This window comes from Rhinopithecus bieti, unplaced genomic scaffold, assembly GCF_001698545.2.
Source record: "Rhinopithecus bieti isolate Rb0 unplaced genomic scaffold, ASM169854v2 scaffold_14700, whole genome shotgun sequence".
Lineage (NCBI taxonomy): Eukaryota > Metazoa > Chordata > Mammalia > Primates > Cercopithecidae > Rhinopithecus > Rhinopithecus bieti.
Genome location: NW_016808194.1, coordinates 1543335 through 1566971, shown reverse-complemented (window position 1 = coordinate 1566971; position 23637 = coordinate 1543335). Strand labels below are relative to the sequence as shown.

General features: G+C 35.3%; 1 protein-coding gene across 1 annotated transcript in view; it reads right to left on the bottom strand.

Moving 5' to 3' along the window:
• The window catches only part of MON2 (MON2 regulator of endosome-to-Golgi trafficking), a 128758-nt gene that overhangs the window by 1855 nt on the left and 103266 nt on the right, over positions 1-23637 (bottom strand). The window contains 5 exon segments of the mRNA XM_017885694.1: positions 4113-4195; positions 6765-6972; positions 11828-11951; positions 14002-14062; positions 20939-21129. Of these exon segments, the coding sequence (XP_017741183.1) occupies positions 4113-4195; positions 6765-6972; positions 11828-11951; positions 14002-14062; positions 20939-21129 (667 nt within the window).

Below are 23637 nucleotides of genomic sequence, written 5' to 3'. Positions count from 1 at the left end.
AAGCAATTCAGAATAATCCAAACTTTTGTCATTTTTAATATAATTGCCAGAGGATGTAGTGTACATTTCAAGAACTAGAAACTTTCAGTTGTCTGCTAAAAGTAGAAATCTTTTGAAATACAAAATATGTTTAATGATTTTCCCAGTAATATCTTTGATATTACTTTTAATTACAAACTGCCATAAACAGATTCATTCTTGTCTTGTACTGTTTGCTAATCTTTAATGTATATCATTAGATGTAGACTTGAGTGGGGAGGAACTATGTCTGCCTTCTTCACCACTATCATGAACAAATAGTACAGCTGAATGCTATTGCTACTGAATGGGCAAAAGTGTTACATCCCAATTAGTTACATTTTCCTATAAGTATTGTGCATAATGTTGGGGACCCAATATGCAAGATTTTTTTTAGACTTAGATATTTTTAAAATTTTGTGAAACAAGTCTCAAATCTAAGAGGCTTTATAGTATTAAAGAAAAATAAATACTACGTGTAGAGAGCTTTGACTCTGTTTCTCACTACAATTTATTGGGTGTCAATTGCCTAAAATTCTTTCTGAAGTAAGGCAATGATGGGTGTCCCTGGTCAAGTCATTTAATTTCTCTTTATCTTACTTCTCCCACTGTAAAATAAAGAAATGAGTTTCTCAAACTAGTGTTCCTCAATTTACTTCTTAGGAAAAAGCTCATGATAAAGTAGTTTGGCAGAAGTTTCATATCTCTCACCTTTTGGAGACAAAGTCTTCATATCAATTTACTAAGGGCTTGTAGTAAAAGAACAAATTTAACTTTAACCCAGTGTTCCCAAATTTAATTATGGAGTTTTTTCCATCCAATATCTACTGACATCACACATCATCAATGTTCATGCCTTAGTACATATCTTGGAAAAACGCCATACTGTTAATTTAACCTCTTTTCCCAAACAGGGGCTTCCTCAGGGTGGGTGTGATAAGAAACGGGGAATGGGGCTGATGGGTATTGCTGAGGGTGAGGAGTCAGGCTGGAGCTGTTCTGCTTTTCTCTGTTTTAATATGTTGGGAATTCACATCACATTTCATTTGTAAAAAGAATTGTGCTGCTTAATAGAATACAAAAGTCTAAAAGCCACTGTCTAAGTAAAGTTTTAAAAAGTCTGCTTCAGTTGTCTCCTGTGAAACTTTACACTAATCATTTAACAAAAGATTAGATAGAATGAAACCTGTCCAGGTTGTCCCAGATGGAGAGTCAACTGACCAAATTAACCCTTGGTTTATTACAGTAAAACACAAAAGTACGTTAAGATGACATCTTAAACTCAAAGGAAGCAAGTCAAATTTCTTAAAATATGTTTTAGGCTGGCGTGGTGTCTCACGCCTGTAATCCTAGCACTTTGGGAGGCCAAAGCGGGCGGATCACCTGAGGTCAGGCCTGGCCAACATGGTGAAACCCCATCTCTACTAAAAATACAAAAATTAGCCAGACGCAGTGGTCCTAGCTACTCAGGAGGCTGAGGCTGGAGAATCGTTTAAACCTGGCAGGCAGAGGTTTCAGTGAGCTGAGATTGCGCCACTGCATGCCAGCCTGGGCAACAGAGCAAGACTCTGTCTAAATATTCATTTGTGTACAAAATTCATTGTGTACAAATATTCATTTGTGTACAAAACAGGGATGGGGAGTATTAGAATGTGTGCTTTGTATTTAGATAATAAACTTCTGCAGGGATCCACAAACTAATAAAAATGGTTGTCTGTGGTAAAGTAAGAACTGGGCAGATAAAGAATAAGGAAAAGATCATATTAAAACTTTTCCCTGTATATCATTTTACAGTTTTGGATTTTTGGACCATGTGTATGTATACTACCTATTTAAAATTTTAAATAAAGATCAAGTAAAATGATGAAAACAAAATCTCAGCTGGGGGGTAGTGGTTCATGCCTGCAATCCCAGCAGTTTGGGAGGCGAAGGTGGGCAGACTGCTTGAGCTTAGGAGTATGAGATCAGCCTGGCCAACATGGCAAGACCCTATCTCTACTGAAAATACAAAACAATTAGCAGAATGTGGTGGCACGTGTCTGCAGTCCCAGCTACTTGGGAGGCTAAGATGGGAAGATCGCTTGAGCCCAGGAGGTCAAGGCCGCAGTAAGCATCGATCACACCATTGCACCCCAGCCTGGGTGACAGAGCGAGAGCCTGTCTGAAAAAAGACAAAAAACAAAAAACTCCCCAAACAAAAATAAGTCTAACAAATGTATCTTTTCTCACAAAAAAGCCCCAAAACAAATAAGGAAGTCATTCTTTTTCTTAATAAAGCTTACCACAGCGTCCTAAAATGTTATATCATCTTATATGCTTACATTCAAATTTTTACTTCATAGACCCAGAGACATAATTCAAACTCTATTAAACAATTTTTAACATTCATTTAGTTAAATCATCATTACTACAATGTCTTATACATATAACCTTTTACTGAGTTTTTGCTTCCTTTTCTCCCTTTCTACACGTTCTGGTTCTTCTTTTTTTTTGTTTTTTAAAAAAAAAGATGGGGTCTGACTACATTGTCCAGGATGGTCTCAGACTGCTAGACTCAAGCAATCCTCCCACCTCAGGCTCCCAAAGTGTTGGGATTGCACGTGTGAGCCACTGCACCAGCCCAGAACACTATTTTAGGAAAACCCGAATCTGAACTCTAATAGGATAAATTCAGGACATTGCCCCAGGCTTTTTCTTAGAAATTCCATCCCTCCCTTTGGGTTGAATAAATAAAAGTGTACTGCCTCTTAAGATTTAGTATAATACCCTTTCTAGGCCAAAGTACCAATGGGTGAATTTTAAGAAAAGAAAAATACATATTTACTCCACTTATATAATAGTTGACAGGAATAAATATCCTACAACTCATTCATTAATTTACTAGGAATCTCCTTTTTTCTTGGGTATTGAAAGTAATGCTCCTTAAAGTACCAATCTGCTACAAAATAAGCTTGTGCCAGAATGTAAACCAACACGCTACCTTCTTCTTTACCAATGTCTTCTTGTATAAAAAAAAGTCAGCTGAACCAAGCCATGTGTTTAGTGACACATCTGATTTATATTCTGATGCTAGCTCACTATCTTGTACCAGACCAGTAACAAAACTGTTGAAGCCAATCAATGGCTAGTCCAACAAACCATACTTTGAAAAGCAATGTTGCAGAGGATTCAAAATAGAACAAAACATGGTCTGAAAATCCTCTCAAAAAATCTTAACAATGTAAAGGGAGATGAGTCATGTACACGCATAATTGTAATACAAATAGAGTGCTTCGAGACAAGTACACATAAAAAAGCTTTGCATTCAATGAAAAGATGAATTATTTACCTTTAAGAGATCAAAAACAAGGTTTAAAAGTAGGGTGGTATTCCAAACAGGTTGATACACGCTGGATAATGGAATAAACAAAAGGTTGGAAAAATTTGGGAAGATTGAGAATTTTAGTTTAGTGGAGAGTAGGGGAAATGAAATCTATTGTGGAAAATAAAGTGTGACTAGAATGGAGTCAGAGTGCAGTATTCTTTGCAACTTGGTAGGAAACAGTAAATGAAAAATACTTTTTTGCTTTGAGAGGATGAGGAAATAAATGATCAAAGCCCTACTATAGAAAAATCATTTCTGGCTATCACGTAAAGAATGGACGGGATAGGAATGAATAACAGAAAGGGCAAATAAATGAGAAAGAATGATAAAAATGATTCAAAATTATTTATACAGTTTGTATCTATAAAGTAAATCAGTACAAATAGAAGATAAAGCCCTTTTCCATCTCTCCCCAAATAAGTCAATGATCTACATTTAAAAATATATGAAATATGGATTGTTCTTGCAATACCCTGACTTCAGAACAATTTAGTTAAAAAAAAAAAAAGTCAGGTAGACTGCCTCATAAAAAATGAAAACATTACAAATTAATTATACTTAATTGACATCCTAATGGACTTGATGTTTTGTTGTCATGAGAACTGGAGAAAAGAAGTCTAATGACTGTTATGTTCCTATAATTCAGTTAAATTAATAGTAATACAAAAGTCCATCACAAATAGAACATAAAGGCTATGAATTTAAAATAACTGAGTTTCTAAGCACTTACCATTCTCAGGCTGAGTTTTCTTAAGTGAATCAATAAGAGTACTGACTGCTTTTAAAACAAATATAATTTCTGTTACTTGTTGCCTAAAAAAGAGATAGGAAATCATTTCCATTAAGATTTTAAAGTTACCAGGTGTGTTTGTTTCTTAAACTAAGTTTGTGCAAATAGATGAACTTTTAAAAAATACTGAACACAATACAATGCAAGGTTAATGTTAGTTTTAAATGCATATAAAAGTAAAAATCATTTTATTTATATGTACTTCAGTGTGCAAATCAAATTTGTAGTTATTCTTGCCATAACTTATCAATTAAGAAAGGGGTGGGGCAATCTACTCATGAAAAATTAAATTTATTTGTAAGATATTTCACATAACTACTTAAAATTAAAATGTTTTATTTTTATTTATTGATTTTTTGAGACAGGGTCTTGCTGTTACTTAGGCTGGAGTGCAATGGTGAGATCACAGCTCATTGCAGCCTTGACTTGGGCTCAAATGATCCTCCCACTTAGCCTCCTGAGTAGTTGGGACTACAGGTGCATGCCACGTTGTCTGGCTAATTTTTTTTTTTTTTAAGTAGAAACAAAGTCTTGCTATGCTGCCCATGCTGGTCTCAAACTCCTAGGCTCAAGTGATCCCCCTGCAAAGTGATCCTCCTGCCTCGGCCTCCTAAAGTGCTAGGATTACAGGCATGAGCTACTGTGCTCTGCCCTTAAAACATTTTATAATATATGCTTTTAAAACTTCTCTACAAGTCTTTTTTTTTTTTTTTTTTTAAACTAATTAGTACTAAAAGAGCTTTGCCAAAGGTTAAATGGAAACAAGTCTACTATTACCACATGGCATATATTTTACCATGCTGATGAAAGTATCTTCAAAATTACAATGGTACTTATTTAACTTTCTAATACTACAAACAAGAAACATGCTGGAAATCAATCCTAAGGTAGCACTATTTGGAGACATTAGCAATGAAGAATGAACTTGGAGTAAAGGGTCAACAAGACTAGCTTGATTCCCTTCTTTCTCCTCACAGAAACCAAGCTCTTCTGGTCTATGGCCCGCCCTCATCCCTCCCCATTCCTGGTGTGCATCTGTGTTATTCTACAGATAAGACTTTTCTAATACCATGTCAGGGTGCTATTTCAAGACTTCCTATTGTAAGTATTTAAGTCTTTTATTGTGTTGCAATGTAGCTTTTTAGAAAACAATTTAATGATACTGCAAGGAACACAGAATGATACAATATAACTTCATAGGACAATTATAAATAAGGCTCAATTTAAAGGTAGTTGTTAAAAGTAAAGACTTAGAACATTAAAAAATAAAGTGAAAGTTTTCTTCTGAAATCAAATAATATTTTATAATATATAAATATATTCTAACAATATTCCACTCAAAACAACCTTATTACCGCATTTCCAAGTATACTTCAGAAATCAATTTTCAATCATGCCCATAACCAAATTACTAACATCTGTCTTTGGAGTGTTTTTGTGTATAAATTTGAGTATGAGAAGTTATAATTTATGTTCTAGAAATTCAAAATACACTGGATCCTAAAAGAAGAAATACAAATAGCTAATATGCATTGGTAATTAAAAAATGAAAGCAAACTACCATATGACTATTTTTCATTCACCAAATTAGAAAAAGATAAATGATAAACTGGCAAATAATTTTAAAATGCTAAAAATTGAGGAAAGGGACAGTCACACATTCCTGGGAGAATGTAAATTGGTATAAATCTCTGTTGGGAAATTTGGTTAATGCATATCAAAAGCTATAAAATGTCTGTGTCTTTTGACAGGTCAATTCCAACTTCAGAAATTTATTATAAGTAAATTAAAATGTGCACAAAGATTTAATGCTGGTGATTTGCCTCTCTAGTCCTACCTTATGAGATGGGAACAATGATTTTTGTCTTTCCTGACTTTGATAACTATGTTTTCCCATGTTATTTTCTGTTGGCTTCATTTGCTATGTCTTAAACTCTAATTTCCACATTAAAAAAGTAGATTTGCAACCTAACCCTAATTTATGACTGTATCCTTTGTTGAATTCTGGTCTGTACTCCAACTCTGATTAGCCTTGGCTGACTAGGAGAGCCTAGCGCCCCTTCCGCTGACATAGGTTGAATAGATGAGAAATAAATCAGTTTAGGTCCATGGGCTTAATTAAGCAGATTGGATGAAAAGAAGACTTAAGATCAGGCTAGCTGACACAGAGAGAAACCTGCAAATGACTGTAAAACAAACTAGGATATTCCTAAAATATGATTTACGATTTTCACTATAGAGAAATAATATCATCTGTTCATACAGATCCACAAGTCCTTATCTAGAAATCTCTGGAAGAAGATATATTTTGGAATTCAGCTTATTTTTTTTTAAATTCAAAAAGATAATTTGGTACCTATGTATCATATGTTACATAACCTCCATGACGGGTCTAAAAAAGTACCCCATAACAAAACATGTTAATATATCTGTAGGAAAACCTGTGAATATTTTTATCATATGGGATAACTAAGATTATAAACAACTTCAGCTTAGTTCAGATCACTTACAAAAATACTTGCTTTTCAGAATTTTCCTTGTTACCAACAATTAGTACAACAATACATTTACTTAATAAAATGAAATATATACCTTGGAAGAGGGCATTTACCACTTAATCTTTCATCCTCTATATAGCGATGTAGTACATCTTGGGACCTCTTTAAAAGCACTGAGAGTGCCATTCGTGAGATGTAGCCTTCTTGAGGTGTTGTGACTTTATTACTGAAGGAAAACTGAAGCAATGTTTCAAAACACATTTTAGAAAATTCCTCTCTCAAACGAATATCAATCTCTGCTTCTGTAAAATTAACAAATTTTGATGGTTAATAAAAGTTAAATCAATGAGCTTTAATGATAACAATGCTTAGCAAACTAGGAATAGAGGGAAATTCCTCAATCTGGTGAAAGGCATCTAGAACAACCTATAGCTAATAGCATACATATAGTGAAATTGTGTTGTGTGTGTATGTGTGTGTGTAGAGAGAGAGAGAAACAAATTCCCCCTCACAAGATCAAAAACAAGGCAAGATCCTCATCACTTCTATTCAACATATTTCTTGACTTGGTCTTTCTATACTATAAAACAGCACTATAAAATATACTTCACAATAGTTTTTCATGTGGTCAAACTTGCAGTAATCTCTTTTTCTCTCTTTTTCCCTCTCCCAACAACTTCTTTCCTGGAATGTGACCTCTGCTCCAGTCTGGCAGTTGCTCTCTAGACATGCTGTTCTGTCATATCCTGAAACTAGTCTTTGCCATCACCCTGGAAATTGTTTCCATTATCTCTTGAGTTAGATCCCACTTCCAAGATCTCATGCCTTCTTTTTCTCCTTTTTTTTTTTTTTTTTGTTTTGAGACGGAGTCATCTCTTGTTGCCTAGGCAGGAGTGTAGTGGCGCAATCTTGGCTCACCACAACCTCCGCCTCCTGGGTTCAAGTAATTCTCCTGCCTCAGCCTCCTGAATAGCTGGGACTACAGGCACATGCCACCACACCCAGCTATTTTTGTATTTTTAGTAGAGTTGGTGTTCCACTGTGTTAGCCAGGATGGTCTTGATCTCCTGACCTCGTGATCCGCCCACTTGGCCTCCCAAAGTGTTGGGATTACAGGCGTGAGCCACGGCGCCCAGCCTCATGCCTTATTTTTCCTCGGTTTACCACTTTGTTTTTACAGAGCATATTTTGAAGTAGCTTTCTAAGAAAGAATGAATGAGAAGTAAAACTTTTGAGATCATGTACCTCTGAAAATGTCACATATTATGGTACTCAAAAATGTGCCCTGCAGCATCAGCATTACCAGAAAACTTGTTAGAAACGTACATTCACATGCCGCCCAGTCTTACTGAATCAGAAATTCAGGGGGTACAGTTCAGCAATTGCTTATCCTCTGGTTGATTATGATGCATGCTGAAATTGGAGAATTACTGTTTTACACTCATACTTGGCCAACAGTATGAGTTTTTAACATGGAGCTTCCATGTTAAAAGTCCTTTCCATTTACAACGGCTTCAATGTCTTTTAGCATCCAATACTGCCTCTGAGAATTCCAATGTCTGTTTTGTGTGTGTGTGTGTGTGTGTGTGTGTGTGTGTGTGTGTGTGTGGTTTCTTTTTCTTTTTTTTTTTTTTTTTTGAGACAGGGTCTTCACTCTGTTGCCCTGGCTGGAGTGCAGTGGCATGACCTCAGCTTACTGCAACCTCCCCCTCCCAGGTTCAAGAGATCCTCCCACCTCAGACTCCCGAGTAGCTGGGACTATAGGCACACACCTGGCTAATTTTTGTATTTTTTTTAAGTAGAGACAGGGTTTCACTGTGTTGGCCAGGATAGTCTTGAACTCTTGACTTCAAGCGATCACCTGTCTTGCCCTCCGAAAGTGCTGGGATTACAGGCATAAGTCACTGTGCCTGGCCTCCAATGTCTTTTGTACTGAACTTTTTTTTTGCCTTCTGAAATCTTTTAGGGTCTTATCTTTATCCCAGGTATTCTGATACTTCATAATGACATGCCTGATTGTGGGTCTTTTTTCTTTCACTGTTTTTGGCACTGACTATTTTTAATCTGGAAGTTTTTTTCTTCAGTTCTTCAGTTTATTTCCTTGATAATTCCTTCTCCTAGATTTTCGTTGTTCTCTCTTTGTCAGATGTTAGACTCCCTGGATTCATTTTACTTCTCCTTTCAACCTTTCACTAAACTTGTCATCACATCTTTAGTTTCTATGAGTTCTTTCTTGTCTTGTTTTCTTGTTTTTGAAAAAGACAGAGTCTCTAGTCTGTCACCAGGCTGGAGTGCAGCGGCGCAATCACAGCTCATTGCAGCTTTATTCTCCTGGGCTCAGGTGATCCTCCCACCTCAGCCTCCCAAGTAGCTGGGACTACAGTCATGTACTATCTCGCCCAGCTAATATTTGTATTCTTTGCAGAGATGGGGTTTTGCCATGTTGCTTAGGCTGGTCTCAAACTCCTGTGAGCCTCCTGCCTTGGCCTCCCAAATGCTGGGAGCCACCGTGCCCAGCCTTCTTTTTCTACTGCTCTTTTTATATAGCATTTTAAAATTGTTTCATTGCTGTAGTCTTTTATCTCTTTGATCATCCTAACTGTAGTTTTATGCTTTCAGTGACTGCGCATTTTATCTGTTTCCTCTCAATGTCTTTTACTCCCTCTTCAGTTGTTTTGGTCTTTCTCTTTTGTGTTAGAGAATTTCCTCAAATGTCTGTGAGCTCTGACTATCAGATCATACTTAAAAGCAAAAGGCCAATCATCACTGGAACCTCTGTGTTTACAGGTTGGCCTTGTTTAGCAAGGAACAGTTTTGTATGTATATGTTTAAGGAAAACGCCAAGTTGTTTTTTTTTAAATGAAAACTACAAACTTTATTTCTCAACATAAGCTCAATCAAGTACAAGACACTTTTGTAAGCGATGATGATACCAGCCATTTAGTTTATCTGTAAAAAACTGAGGTCCTGGGAATTTAACCATGTCAATGCTATTTTTTTTACACTATTAACTGAAGACAAAGGCTGTCCTTCAATGGTATGTTAAGATCCGAAACAAAAATAAGCCAAAAGGAGCCAAATTACAACTGTAAAGTGGATGCCTAATGATTTCTCATTGAAACTCTTGCAAAATTGCCCTTGTCTGATGAGAGGAACGAGCAGGAGCATTGTTGTGGTGGTGAAGGACTCACACGTGAAGCTTTCCCAGGTGTTAGAAAACTCCAAGTTAATGCTGAGAAGACATGCGTCATATGGCAAAGTCACTGAAAGAATGTCCATGCACCTTTCTTGTCTTGATAAATTTAATACTATAAATAGCAAGATATATTATCAGAAAACTGCCAGGAAAAGTATACTTGGTAACTCAACAGCCCTTATTTAACTTTGAACATTTATGCCTAATTGTGAATATTGTTCTGAATGTGTATTTTATTAAAAATTAAATATTTTCACATACTCTTAATAATAAAAGTTGGCTACGTTAAGATAAGTGGGCTTTAAAATTTTCCCCCTGAGATTCTCATGTTTGCTAAACCTGTACTTTACCAGGCCAGTTTTAAAAACTGGGCTAAAAAAAAACCTAGTATGTGAAGTAAGCAGTATGAGAGACATCTAGTGGTCAAACTGTACACATAAATGCTCTTTAAAATGCTCAGCACAAAATAGGAGAAGCTAGTTAAGGCTCTAGTAAATTCTGAGGATTAAGGATCTGCATGGCACAAATTTATAGTTTTTTTTTTTTTCTTTTTTCTTTTTGAGACAGTCTTACTCTGTCTCCCAGGCTGGAGCACAGTAGTGTGATGCCGGCTCACAGCAACCTCTGCTTCCCGGATTCAAGCAATTTTCCTGCCTCAGTTGCATGTGTAGCTGGGATAACAGACACATGCCAACACACCCAGCTAATTTTTTTCTTTTTAGTGGACACAGGGTTTCACCATGTTGGTCAGGCTGGTCTTGAACTCCTGACCTTAAGTGATCTGCCCGTCTTGGCCTCCCAAAGTGTAGTTTTTAAATCATATATACATATATATGAGACAAGAGTCTTGCTCTGTTGCCCAGAGTGCACTCTAAAATGCAGTGGTTCAATCATAACTCTGTCATTTCAGCCTCCTGGGCTCAAGCCATCCCACCTCAGCCACCCGAGTAGCTAGGACTACAGGCATGTGTCACCATGCCCAGCTAATTTTAAAACTTTTTGTAGAGATGGAGGCAGTCTCACTATGCTGCCCAGGCTGGTCTTAAACTTGAAGCCTCAGGCGATCCTCCCACCTAGAGATCCCAGAATGTTGGGATTATGGGCATGAATCACTGCACCTGGCTGATGTCACAATTTAAGACTTGAGCTCAGGTTTAGAAAAAGAGAATTAATAACAAACAGTAATTTATATATCAGTTCCCAATTAAGGCAGCATGACATCATGAAAAGAAGTATGTAGTTCCTTTTTAAGCATGAATTTGGCCTCTAGTCCTAAGATTGTGAGCAGTTTATTTTTTCAACCTTTCTAAATCAATTTTCTTTCCTGTAATATGGTCGTACCTATCCTCACAGAAATGTTGTGAGAAATGAGATAACACTCTAGTACAGTATCTTGTACATAGTTGGCACTGAGTAAATGTTAATTCACTTAAAAAATGTTGAGGCATCTTATTTTTTAAAATGAACTCTATAATTTATAGTCCTGAGAAGATGGTGTTAATATCTCCATTTTAAAGATTACAAAACTGAGAATCAAAAGTTAATTGACTGCTAAGTGGCAGAATATACATTCATATTTTTATATTCCTTTCCAATCTATGACTTCACAAAACTGGTAACTTGTGTCAGCCTGCAGTGACATCCATGGATTCCACAAAGTGCTCTGCAATTTAATTCTTCACAGTTTGCAATTACGATATTTAAAAGATTTAGTTCAGTGTTTCTGATACATGATCAGAAACACAGTATTCCACAGAATGGAAACATGGAATAAAAACATTCTATTCCACAGAATAGTCACGTCATAACATTTCTCCTCATAAAGCTTAGTTCTATATTACAATCCTAAAAATCACCTTACCATTCTTCAGTTTACATTACCAAAATCATAGGATTGAACATTTCTACTGTCAGTTTCTTCAAAAGTACTTCTAATACTTAAAAAAATTAAAATAACATACCTGTAAATGAAGATGACTGAGAATGTATTGAGCCCTTGTTAAGCATTGTCATTATTTGACCAACAAATTCCTTAGGAATAAAATTGGCATAAGGTAGTATCTCATTGCTGATAAGCTGAACTACCTAAAACAAGAGGGGCAAATGCAAATGTATTGTTTTGCTTGAAAGAGACTGACTACAATAATTTCTAGACTAAAATTTAAATTTTACTTTAAATGAAAATCAGTTAAAGAACTCTTCTTTAAAGAAATACACAAACATTTTAATGTTAACATACAGGATGACTACTAATCTGTTTCTCTCATCTGTCTTAGTAACTTTAATACAAAATAGTCAGTACCATAACTGTTTACTATTTGGACAAATGTTGATCTTCAGCATGATAACTGCAAATAGGGTTCTAGAGAAAAACAGTCAGCATATGAAAATTTACCCATGTTAGAATTAAAATATTCAAAATAGGATTAAGAATAACATTTAAATCACTTTTATAACCAAAACTATCAGCTGTAAGAGAAATTAAAGTTATATTCATTTTTGTCAAATAGTTTACTTCTAACATGTAGTATGTTATTTTGCCCTTTAAAGTCCACAAGAGCTTTAATACAGTAATGGCACAAAAGGCAATATTTTGTTTCCATATAATGCCTATGCATTTTAAATGTATACTTTATTCATTTATTTATTTATTTATTTTTGAGACGGAGTCTCGTTCTGTTGCCCAGGCTGGAGTGCAGTGGCGCAATCTCGGCTTACTGCAAGCTCCACCTCCTGGGTTCACGCCATTCTCCTGCCTCAGCCTCCTGAGTAGCTGGGACTACAGGGGCCCGCCACCACACCCGGCTAATTTTTTTTTTTTTAAGTAGAGATGAGGTTTCACCATGTTAGCCAGGACGGTCTTGATCTCTTGACCTCGTAATCTGCCCACCTCCGCCTCCCAAAGTGCTGGGATTACAGGCATGGGCCACCGCACCCAGCCAAATGTATATTATAGTTCCTCTATCCCACTTAAAGAAAAAAAACCTCCCAAACCCTAACCATCAACAAAAAAATCCACAACCACAAGAGCTGCTTATTTAAATTCCATTTACAATCCTTAAAATATATTTCTTATTTTTTACTTTTATTTTTTTAGAGATAGGGTCTTGCTCTGTTGCCCAGGCTGAAGCACAGTGTTACAGTCGTAGCTCACTGAAGCCTCCATCTCCTGAGCTCAAGTGATCCTCTCACCTCAGTCTCCTAAGTAACTAGGACTACAGGTGTGAACCACCATGCCCAATTAACTTAAATTTTTTTTTTTTGTAGAGATGGTGTCTTGCTATGTTGCATAGGCTGGTCTCAAACTCCTGGTCTCAAGCAATCCTCCTGCCTCAGCCTCTGAAAGCACTAGGATTACAAGTATGAGTCACCATTCCCAGCCTCAAAATATATTCTTTTTTTTTTTTTTGAGACGGAGTCTCGCTCTGTCGCCCAGGCTGGAGTGCAGTGGCGTGATCTCGGCTCACTGCAAGCTCCGCCTCCCGGGTTCACGCCATTCTCCTGCCTCAGCCTCCCGAGTAGCTGGGACTACAGGTGCCCGCCACCACGCCTGGCTAATTTTTTGTATTTTTGGTAGAGACCAGGTTTCACCGAGTTAGCCAGGATGGTCTTGATCTCCCGACCTTGTGATCCGCCCACCTCAGCCTCCCAAAGTGCTGGGATTACAGGCATGAACCACTGCGCTTGGCCTCAAAATATATTCTTTAAAAAACACTATTTGATTTAAGAATTCCAGAGGCTGTATATACAGCTGATTAAAAATTGAAAAATTCAAGCAACTGATTAATTTGAACCAGAAACATCTGGTATGTCAAACTGCAGAGGAAGCTCTCAAATACATGCCCCTGACTGATGGATTTATTTCACTGAATCAACTCTTTTTAAACTTATTAAATGAACACAACTAAGTATTGGGACAACATGCACAAAGCACAAGACTGTAACAAATTTAAGGAAGTCACTTCTAAAATGTCAGTCCTTTAAACATCAACATTTAACCTGTAAGAGTTTTAATGCTTTCAGTTTTAATCTTAACCTATTACTTTATTCGAAAAGCAACTGTATAGTTCAAAAACACTTTTACTATTTGGTTTCAAAAATGGTCACAGGAAAACATTTTAAATAGCTTCCTTACCTCGACATCAATATTTTCATTTCTTTGAAACTCTTGAATAGAGAGATTATCTGGAGGTATGCTAAAAAAATAAACAAAACACTTGATTTTTAAAGATAAAATATTCCCTGCAAATACAAATAAAATAGATAAACAGTATTCAAATGTCAAAAAATTATGTCTTCCAACCCAGGTTGGGGCATTATTATTTATTTAGAAGAGTAATATTATAAATTAAAGTAATTAGTTTAAACGATTAAGCTAATTACAAACATGATACTCTAACTACAAAAACACTAGGTCCAATCTTGAACTAAATAAAATCTGTAGAACTAAACTTCTTTTGATATTATGAATGAAAAAACAATGAAAGGTAAAGATATATCATCTGCAGCAGAGCAGAAGTTACCATTGTGGTGTTACTTGAATTCACTTATATTGGTGGTTATTTAAAAGAGCCTTAGTGAAGCTGCTGAATTATTCACTCAGAGACAGTCCATTAGTCATTAATTTGTAACAAATACAATGGATTAAAGATCTTTAAAATAAAGAGAGAAAATCTGTAAAGAAGAGGACTGATGCAGATTTTCTAAAGCAGAAAATTGTTCCAACAAGAACAAAGGAAATCAATAGTTCTGAGAGAACCAAGGTGGATTCCAGACTGTGGCTCATAAGAGTGAACAGTAAAATGGACATAAAGTTAACAAAACAGCGAGATACTATTTAAAAATAGTTGAGAAGAGGATAGTAATAACTGTTAGAATAATGACAGCTAAAAAGTTAGACAGCCACTGTACTATGAGCTTTATTTGTATTAATCTCCCATAGCAATTCCATGTAGTAATTATCACATAATCAACAGAAGAGGGAACTGAAACTTAGAATCCCTACTAATATGCCCGGGAACACACTTTAAGTAAATGACAAGGCCACAATCTAAACCTAGATTTATCTGATATTTGAACCTACATTATTCTTTTTTATGTTGTAGATGTAAAAATAGTATTAGAACATTTAGGTTTAATATACACTTCTGTATATTAAGTATAATGTACAATTTTGTATACAGGAATATATGGGCATCAGACTGTGGTTTCATTGATTTGGACATTTTTCATTCAACAAATATCTACTGAGTACCAACTACTTTGCATCAGGTATTATATTCTTGGGTGTTCAAGATCTAGCTGTGAACAAGATAGACTCAGTCCATTTCTCATGGAACTTAGATTCTGGTGTCCAAGTCCTAAGCTAACTATAAATTGGTAGTAGGAACTAGAGGAAAAAATTGAAAGAAATTTACCCAAACCTGAACCAATCAGAGGAATTTCACAATCACTGCCATCAAAGCAGCTTCACAGACTATATCTGCATCTCTAGAGACAAAAGTTGTGTTTAATTTATAACCAAGGAAGGTAAGGGCTTAGTAATATTAAAAGATTTGTGATGATGGTGGAGGTAACTAAGGATGAGTTGATTATCAACAAAAAATGAAGAAGCAAAAAAAAAAATAATATTATTACTGTGTATGTTTCTATATTATTAGTGTGTATATTTCTATATTATAGTTCAGTGTTTCTATATTGTTTCTATATTATAGTATGTTTCTATGTTATAGAACTATACACACTAATAATATTAATACTTTTAGTGTGTACAGCATGTGCTAAGGTATATTAGTGTGTTTATTTCAACACACATTAATAACATTAATACTATTTGGATCATATATCAGAAACACTGAACTAGATTTTTAAGATATCATATGATGAGGGAAGAGAGTAGCATATAAAACTAAAAACTGAATAACTAATAGTTATTTAATTTATAACTAGCAAACATATCAAAACATCGATCAAGCTTTTAAAATGCTGATTAACAGAATTTACGTATAAATTATAAGGGAAAATGGTCAATACTGCAGGTTACAAATGAGTCATGTAAGATTTTAAATTCCTTAAATTTGAAAACTACAGTAATCTTTAAAAATTTATTTTCATGAATCTTTATTTAAAATAAAAAAGAGCCTTCAAACTGATAAAGTGTTATTTGTACTTTTGTCAGTTCTCTCTGTATGACATTAAAATTTTGTTGCAATATAATCTACATATTATAAAATTCACCCTTTTAAAATATACAATTTAGTGTTCCTTAGTATATTCATAAAGTTGTACAAACATCACCATTTCTAATTCCAGAATATTTTGATCACCCCCCCAAAAAAACTCTGTACCCATAAGGAATCGCTCGCCCTTATCTCCCTTCCCCCCACTCCTGGGAACCATAAATCTACTTTGTCTCTATGGATTTGTTGCTCTGGATATATCCCATAAACTAGATCATACAATACATGGCCTTTTGTGTCTAGTTTCTTCCACTTAGCATTATGTTTTAAATGTTCATCCATGTTAGAGCATGCATTAGCACTTCATCCTTTTTTATGGCTGAATAATATTCCACTGCATGAATATACTACATTCAATTTATACAGCAGTTGATAAACATTTGGGTTATTTTCACTTTTTTGCTACTATGAATAACACTGCTATGAACATTAGTGTCCAAGTTTTTGTGTGAACATGTGTTTTCAATTCTTTTGCACAGTACTTTGTGATTTTTAATGTAAGGTCCACAGATCATTAATTGTATAACTTCCCACTCACCCATTATGTCTCCTTTGATAACTACCATGTTTTGGTATTCAAAGTTGGCTGAATGAATTTCTAACAGACTTCAAGTGTTTACCAAATTGCAGTCCTTATGTTTTTCAATTTTGACTTTTTCTTTCTCTTAAACTGTTTACTTATAATAGCCCTCTATGACACGCAAAGGCTTTCTTTTCTTCTAGTTGATTTTATTTGTAGTTTCTGTGTTACTGTATTCCCTTGCCAAAGCATCTTGCAGATCAAAAAGGTTGGGGAATATTAGAGAGAGAGAGATGTTTATTCTTAAAGTCTTAGAGTATAAATTAGGTTAAAGGATTTATAAAGGTACCAATATAAAAAATAATCAAGTATTAGTCTTATTTAAATTCATTAAGTCTTGTCATTCCAAGCAACATTCCAAAATAATCTTGCTACTCTTCAAATACTACTGATAAACTTCAGCTATAGAACATAGTACCTATGTGGCATTAAGTAAAGTTTAAAATCTAAAAGTTTATGACCTCTAAAGTTATCAATTATTTAGAAAACAAAAACAAAGAGAAAACCTGTTCTCATGAAACTGTGAAAATGTGCATGGTTTTAAGTTCTCTTAACACTGCATTTTAGTATCAACTGACCAATAAAAGCTTTCAATTTGAGCTTTAAAGTATTCTTGATCTATGAAACAAAACTAAACTGGCTTTATCCAATATAAGCTGTAAGTTAAAAGGCTGTTTAAAACATTCAAGGACCTTTACAATTACTCCAACAAATAACTTTTCATCTTTCTTTTTTGGGACAGGGTCTCACTCTGTTGCCCAGGCTGGAGTGCAGTGGCATAATCACAGCTCACTGCAATCTCAACCTCCCAGGCTCAAGCGATCATCCCACCTCAGCATCCCAAGTAGTGGGGACTACAGGCACACGTCACCACACCTGGCTAATTTTAAAATTTTTTTGTAGAGGCGGAGTCTCACTATGTTGCCCAGGCTGGTGTTAAACTCCTGGGCCCAAGCAATCCTCCCAACTTGGCCTTACAAAGTGCTGGGATTACACACTCCGGCTGGCCTTCTTTTTGTCTTTCAAATAAAGAAAATAATGCCTAGTGATGGGAAAGGACCAGCTCACGATCAACAGAAAGTAGACAGCAAGTCAGAACCAGGTCACAGGTCTCCTGACTCTCAATTTAGTGTGTTCATCAACTACTCCATGGAGTAGAAAGCTTAAGTCTGTAACTAGAATAACCACAACTTGGAATACTGATACTGTGTTACTTGAGGGCTGAATTTAGAAGTTTTATTATTTTTTAGCCATTAAAAGTAACTCCAAGCCTGGGCAACATGGCAAAATCCCGTCTCTACAAAAAAATACAAAAATTAGCTGGGTGTGGTGGTGTACGCCTATAGTCTGAGTTACAAGGGAGGCTGAGGTAGGAGAATCACTTGAGGTCAGGAGGTCAAGGCTGCAGTGAGCCATGAACATGCGACTTCACTGCAGTCTGGGTGACAAATCAAGACATTGTCTTAATAAAACAAAAACCTCCAAATTTAGAGCTAAATTTCTAAGTCTCAGTTATTTAGAGTTTTGGCCTTTAGAATTCTGGTTTAAAATATAGTTGTTTCATAGGAATTAACATGCATAATGTCACCTTTTCTAAAAGAAAGAAAAAACATTAATGACAATAATAGTGGTAACAAGCATTTTAGAGTATTTACATGCCAGGTACTATTCTAAGCATTCACTCATTTTAAGTGATTTAATCCTCAAAATAACCCTATAAATTAGGCAGCATTATTACTGACATTTAACAGTGAGAAAAATGAGTCACTGAAAGGTTTAATAACTTGTCTAAAAAGCAGTACAAAGTAGTACTACTGGGATTTGAATCCAGGTAGTCTGGTTGCCAAGCCAATGCTCTTATCCACTATGCTGGCTGCTTCTTAAGTAATGTATTTTCCAACACACCAAACATATTCAAACCTTTAAGGTAAGTAGAGTCATAATCAAGCAAAATATTTGAAATGAAATTATACAACTACATTGATACAATATTATGTAAAATACTATTATTTGGTCGTTGGTTCCAGTGTTCACTTTTCTATATTAAAAAACTCTCCGGAAAATGGGATTTAATAAAATAAGAATAAAATCCAGAAAGTGAAGAATATTTAATAAGAAACTCAAGAATAAGGAAGATAGCAGAAAACTGTCTCAAGAAAACAAAACAAGCAAACAAAACTTCTAAATTTAGAGCTAAAATTTTAAATGAAATTATACAACTGCATTGATACAAAATTATATAAAATATTATTTTACATAGAAAAAGTTTTTTTTTTTATATAGACAGGATCTTGCTATGTTGTTCAGGCTGGATTTGAACTCCTGGGCTTCAGCAATCCTCCCACCTCAGCCTCCCAAAGTAGCTGGGATTACAGGTGTGTCACCACACCTGGCTAGGGAAAGCAATACTTAAAGAAGTTTTACTCATTGCAAAAAAAAAAAAAAAAAAAAGCTGATCTGAAAGCTTATTCAATTTGTTAATGGGGCATTAAGCATATATAGACAATTAGAAAATAAAAGGAAAAATTTAAATTTCTCAACCTATGTGCTTGACACAAATTAAGTGACTCAGGTCTATGAAGGAACTCAAATTTTCAGAGTTATTTTAAAGATGAAAACATAATTTGTTTGAATATAGTTTATGAGTGCATATAATTTTTCCTTCAGAAACACAGTATGCTTACATTGGTATCAATAACATTTCTAGAAGTGAAAAACATATAAAATACAAAACAAAGTCTGACCACTTGCAAGACAGAAATTAGGATCACCTATTATTATTTTAAATTCTGAAATACAAGACAAACTTTTATAGGGGAAATGCAAGTTAATATTCTGCACCCTAGAAATTTTCTTTACTGAATAATTAAATCATATTAGAATAGTAAAGAAAATTTTTTTCAGTTAATTCATTCTGTTGTGGACTCAATCATTATCCATATGCCAATGTAGTTTTTTCTTCAACTACATCACACCCATAATTTAAGTGGTTTCAAACTAATAATGTTAAACAGTTATTTAGCAGTAGACAGTATTATTCTACAATATCAAAAAATGATTGATGGATACAAACATTTAAAAAATTGGCCAGGTGCAGTGGCTCATGTCTGTAATCCCAGCACTTTGTGAGGCCGAAGTGGGAGGATCACTTGAGCCTAGGAGTTCAAGACACCTAGACAACATAGTGAGACCCTCCATCTCTACAAAAAATTTTAAAAATTAGCCAGGTGTGGTGGCATGCACTTGTGGTCCTAGCTACTCAGGAGGCTGAGGTGAGAGGATTGCTTGAGTCTGGGAGGTCGAGGCTGCAGTGAGTTGTGATCACACCGCTGCACTTGGGTCTGGGCAACAGAGCAAGGCTCTGTATCAGAAAAGAATTTCACCATTGTAACACAAAGGATAATTATGTGTGCTAGAAGGATTAAACAATGCCTGGTTATTACAGCTATTACAGACAAATCTACATTTAGTAAAAGGGCACGCTTTAGATCTGTCCTGCCCAACACAACTTTCTATGATGGAAATGTCCAATAATCTACTCTACCCAGTGTGGCAGCTGCTAGTCACCCATGGCAATGAGTACTTAAAACATGCCTAGAGAGACTGAAGAAAATTTTAATTTTATTTAAAGTTTGGTTTTAATTAGTCATTTGTAACTAGTGATTGCTACTGTACTGAATAGCACAGCTCTAGGTGGACCTCAGCAAATTCTTCATTCAAAAAACGTAGTCGGTGTTCCAATCATCCTACAGTAAGCAGTTCAGTGAGGGGTCAAAATAGCATCCTAAATACAAGCTTTAAATTAGATACCATACAATGAAAATTGTTATTCCCTGACAAATCTAAACATCTTAAAGAGCTGATCATTATATTGCCACTCATCCGATTTATTCTGGTAATGCACTAATTTTCTAACATTGTTTTTCTCTTGTAATGCTCAATGGGCATCAAATTAAAAAATGAATCGTCTTAGTTTTATTAAGTTAAAATGCTTAAATATGATGCATTCGTATTGTTTTATATATGATATTCCTGTGTTATAACCAAAATAATACAAAAGCAAAATCTCCATTGTTCATGGATATGTACCCAATGGATAAATGGCTAATCCAGGTGTGTTTTTAATACAATCTAGCAACCTTAATAATCAATTACTTTGTTAATGAATAAAGACAACTGTTTTTAGAGCAACTGAAGATATAATGTGCCACTTCTTGAAAGATTGTCTTAATTTTTAAAATGAATGAGCTGACCTTTTAGTAAAGAGAAAATCTTCAAAAGTATTGGCTAGTTCTGGCCACATACTGTCAAATTTTCCAGAAGAAGCATGCTGCCGGGCAACAGGTAGCCCAATAGAAAGAACTTTGAGGAGAGAGGATACTGCTAGTTTCCATGTGCTTTCAGAAGGGCAGGAATACTTCAAACTGAGAGGAACCCTAAGAGTCTGAAAATAAAGACAGTTTAATATAAGCATTAATTAAAACATACACACACAATTTTAATTACGTAAGAAAAACTACAGCAGAGAAAAAAATAGCATAGGTATTTTCATCTTAAAAAGGGTTATATTTTCATTTAAAAAATGAGGTTATTTCCCAGAAAGGCCAATTCTCAGACATGGTCCTCAAATACTGCCTGGAAAGATATACTTTTAAATCCTGTCTCTATCTTATAAACAATGAGCCTAAATAAATAACATTTTGAACCTCAGTTTTCATCATTAATAACAGGGATAGTATCTGAAAAGTTAAGAGTAGGAAACACAATTCTGTAGCTTTTATTAACCTGACGTTATGGAATTACAAAATTCTGGCTGGGCACAGTGGCTCAAGCCTTTAATCCCAGCACTTTGGGAGACCAAGGCAGGTGGTTCCCGAGGTCAAGAGATCAAGACCATCTAGGCCAACATGGTGAAACCTCATCTCTACTAAAAATACAAAACTTAGCTGGGTGTGGTGGCACACACCTATAGTCCCAGCTACTCGGGAGGCTGAGACAGAGAATCACTTGAACCCGGGAGGTGGATGTTGCAGTGAGCCAATATCACGCCACTGCACTCCAGCCTGGCGACAGAGTGAGACTCTGTGTCAAAAAAAAAAAAAAAGAAAAAAGAAAAAAGAAAGAAAAAAAGAAAAGAAAAAGAAAATTCTGCCATATTTCTTCCAGCAAAAAATAATTTGGCTGATGTGGATATCCCATCTGCAAAGGGTCAATATTGCTTATACAGTCATCTGCCACATATATAGATTAGACCATATAGCATGGATGTGAAGTAGGCTATACTATCTAGGTTTGTGTAAGTACACTATGCTGTTCAGACAACGATGAAATGGCCTAATGATGCATCTCTCAGAACGTATCTCAGTCCTTAAGCAGTACATGACTGTATTTTCCAACTAATGGTGAGGGAAGAGTAAACACAGCATAAAATGTCAATACTTTGAAGTTGTATGTTCTATCTGTAAAATTATTTGAATTTTATATCCTACTCTAATACTTTTGTGTACTTTTTTCCTTCTCCAAATAGTTCAGTAAAACTGATAATTTAAGATTTGACCACGGAGGGTGCAGGAGTAGAGCATTTGAATTATGTACAATAACTAGATATATAGTGACTAAGTATAGTGACTTATCTTTTCAACTGATCAACTTTTGAGATAGGTGGCTTTTATTCATTAAAAGAACTAATGTGGTGGTTCAGAATGAATTTCTCTGATCACAGTTCCATCTGGCAATTAGAACACCAGACTGACCAAAACATCATAAAGAACTAACACAGAGCACCACTGACAAACAGTTTTGGCATACTGTCAGGCAATTTGCATTAGAGTAAAAATTCTGCTTTTACATAAAAATTCTGGTCTAAGAAAGAGTGGAAACATTTTCATATTTCAAGGATATAAAACCAAATATCATCTTCCACACAAATTATTACTGAATACTCATACAGTATACATATTAACCATTACATATTAGCATGAAATATGCCTTCATTAACAGATAATTAGCACACCCAGAATCTATTTATCCCCTTCCCCTCCTTCCACTTCCATATAATCTATGTGCTTTAGGAGGAACTGTCCCTACTTCCAGTTTGGGAATTCAGGCAAAGAGATGATAAGTTGATTAAGCCAATGAATCCAATCAATTTCCCTGGCCATAATCATTGGTTCAAGAGTGGGTATGGGACCAAAGCTGATCCACTAAAAATTAATTTTAGGAACTTAAAAAGAAGAATAGAAGTGTGTGAATGTGTGTATGCATGAACATACACACTCTCTCTGTCTCTCTCGCTCGCCCTCTCTTCCTCGCTCTTCCTATTGGACATATAATCCTGTTACTGGCCTACAGCTTTGAAGAGAAACAAACGATATGGTCAATTCTTAGCAGAACTTTCTAGAGAAAGAAATGTGGTTTTTGATGATACTGCTGAACCACTGGATCAACTAGTCATAAAGCCCTTCCTCTATCTTTGAATTTTCCAATTAAGCATGCCCAAGAGTTCCCTTTATTGTTAAAGCTAGTCAGAGCCTGAGTGTATGTCATTTGCAACCAAAAGAATACTAAATGATATATGGGCCATTTTGAGTTTACATTTTATAACTCAAGCTAAGATGAAAGAAAAGTATTGTTTGCTACTGCAATTGATATTTTATTAAAATCAAGAAAAACGTTAAGCATAGCAGATCCATTCAATTTATACATTTTATTTTTAAAAATGTTTACATAACTAAACAAGCAGTAGTATACAGCACGTGCTCAGTAATTACCTGCCACCACAAGGTTCACAATTTTGGAGAAAGAGCCTTGTCCAATTAACCACAAAACAATGTGGTAAGTGGCATCAATGAAATGGAATTATAGAAAAGAGATCATTTAACTCCTTTAAAAATACAAACTGAAGCCGGGCGCGGTGGCTCAAGCCTGTAATCCCAGCACTTTGGGAGGCCGA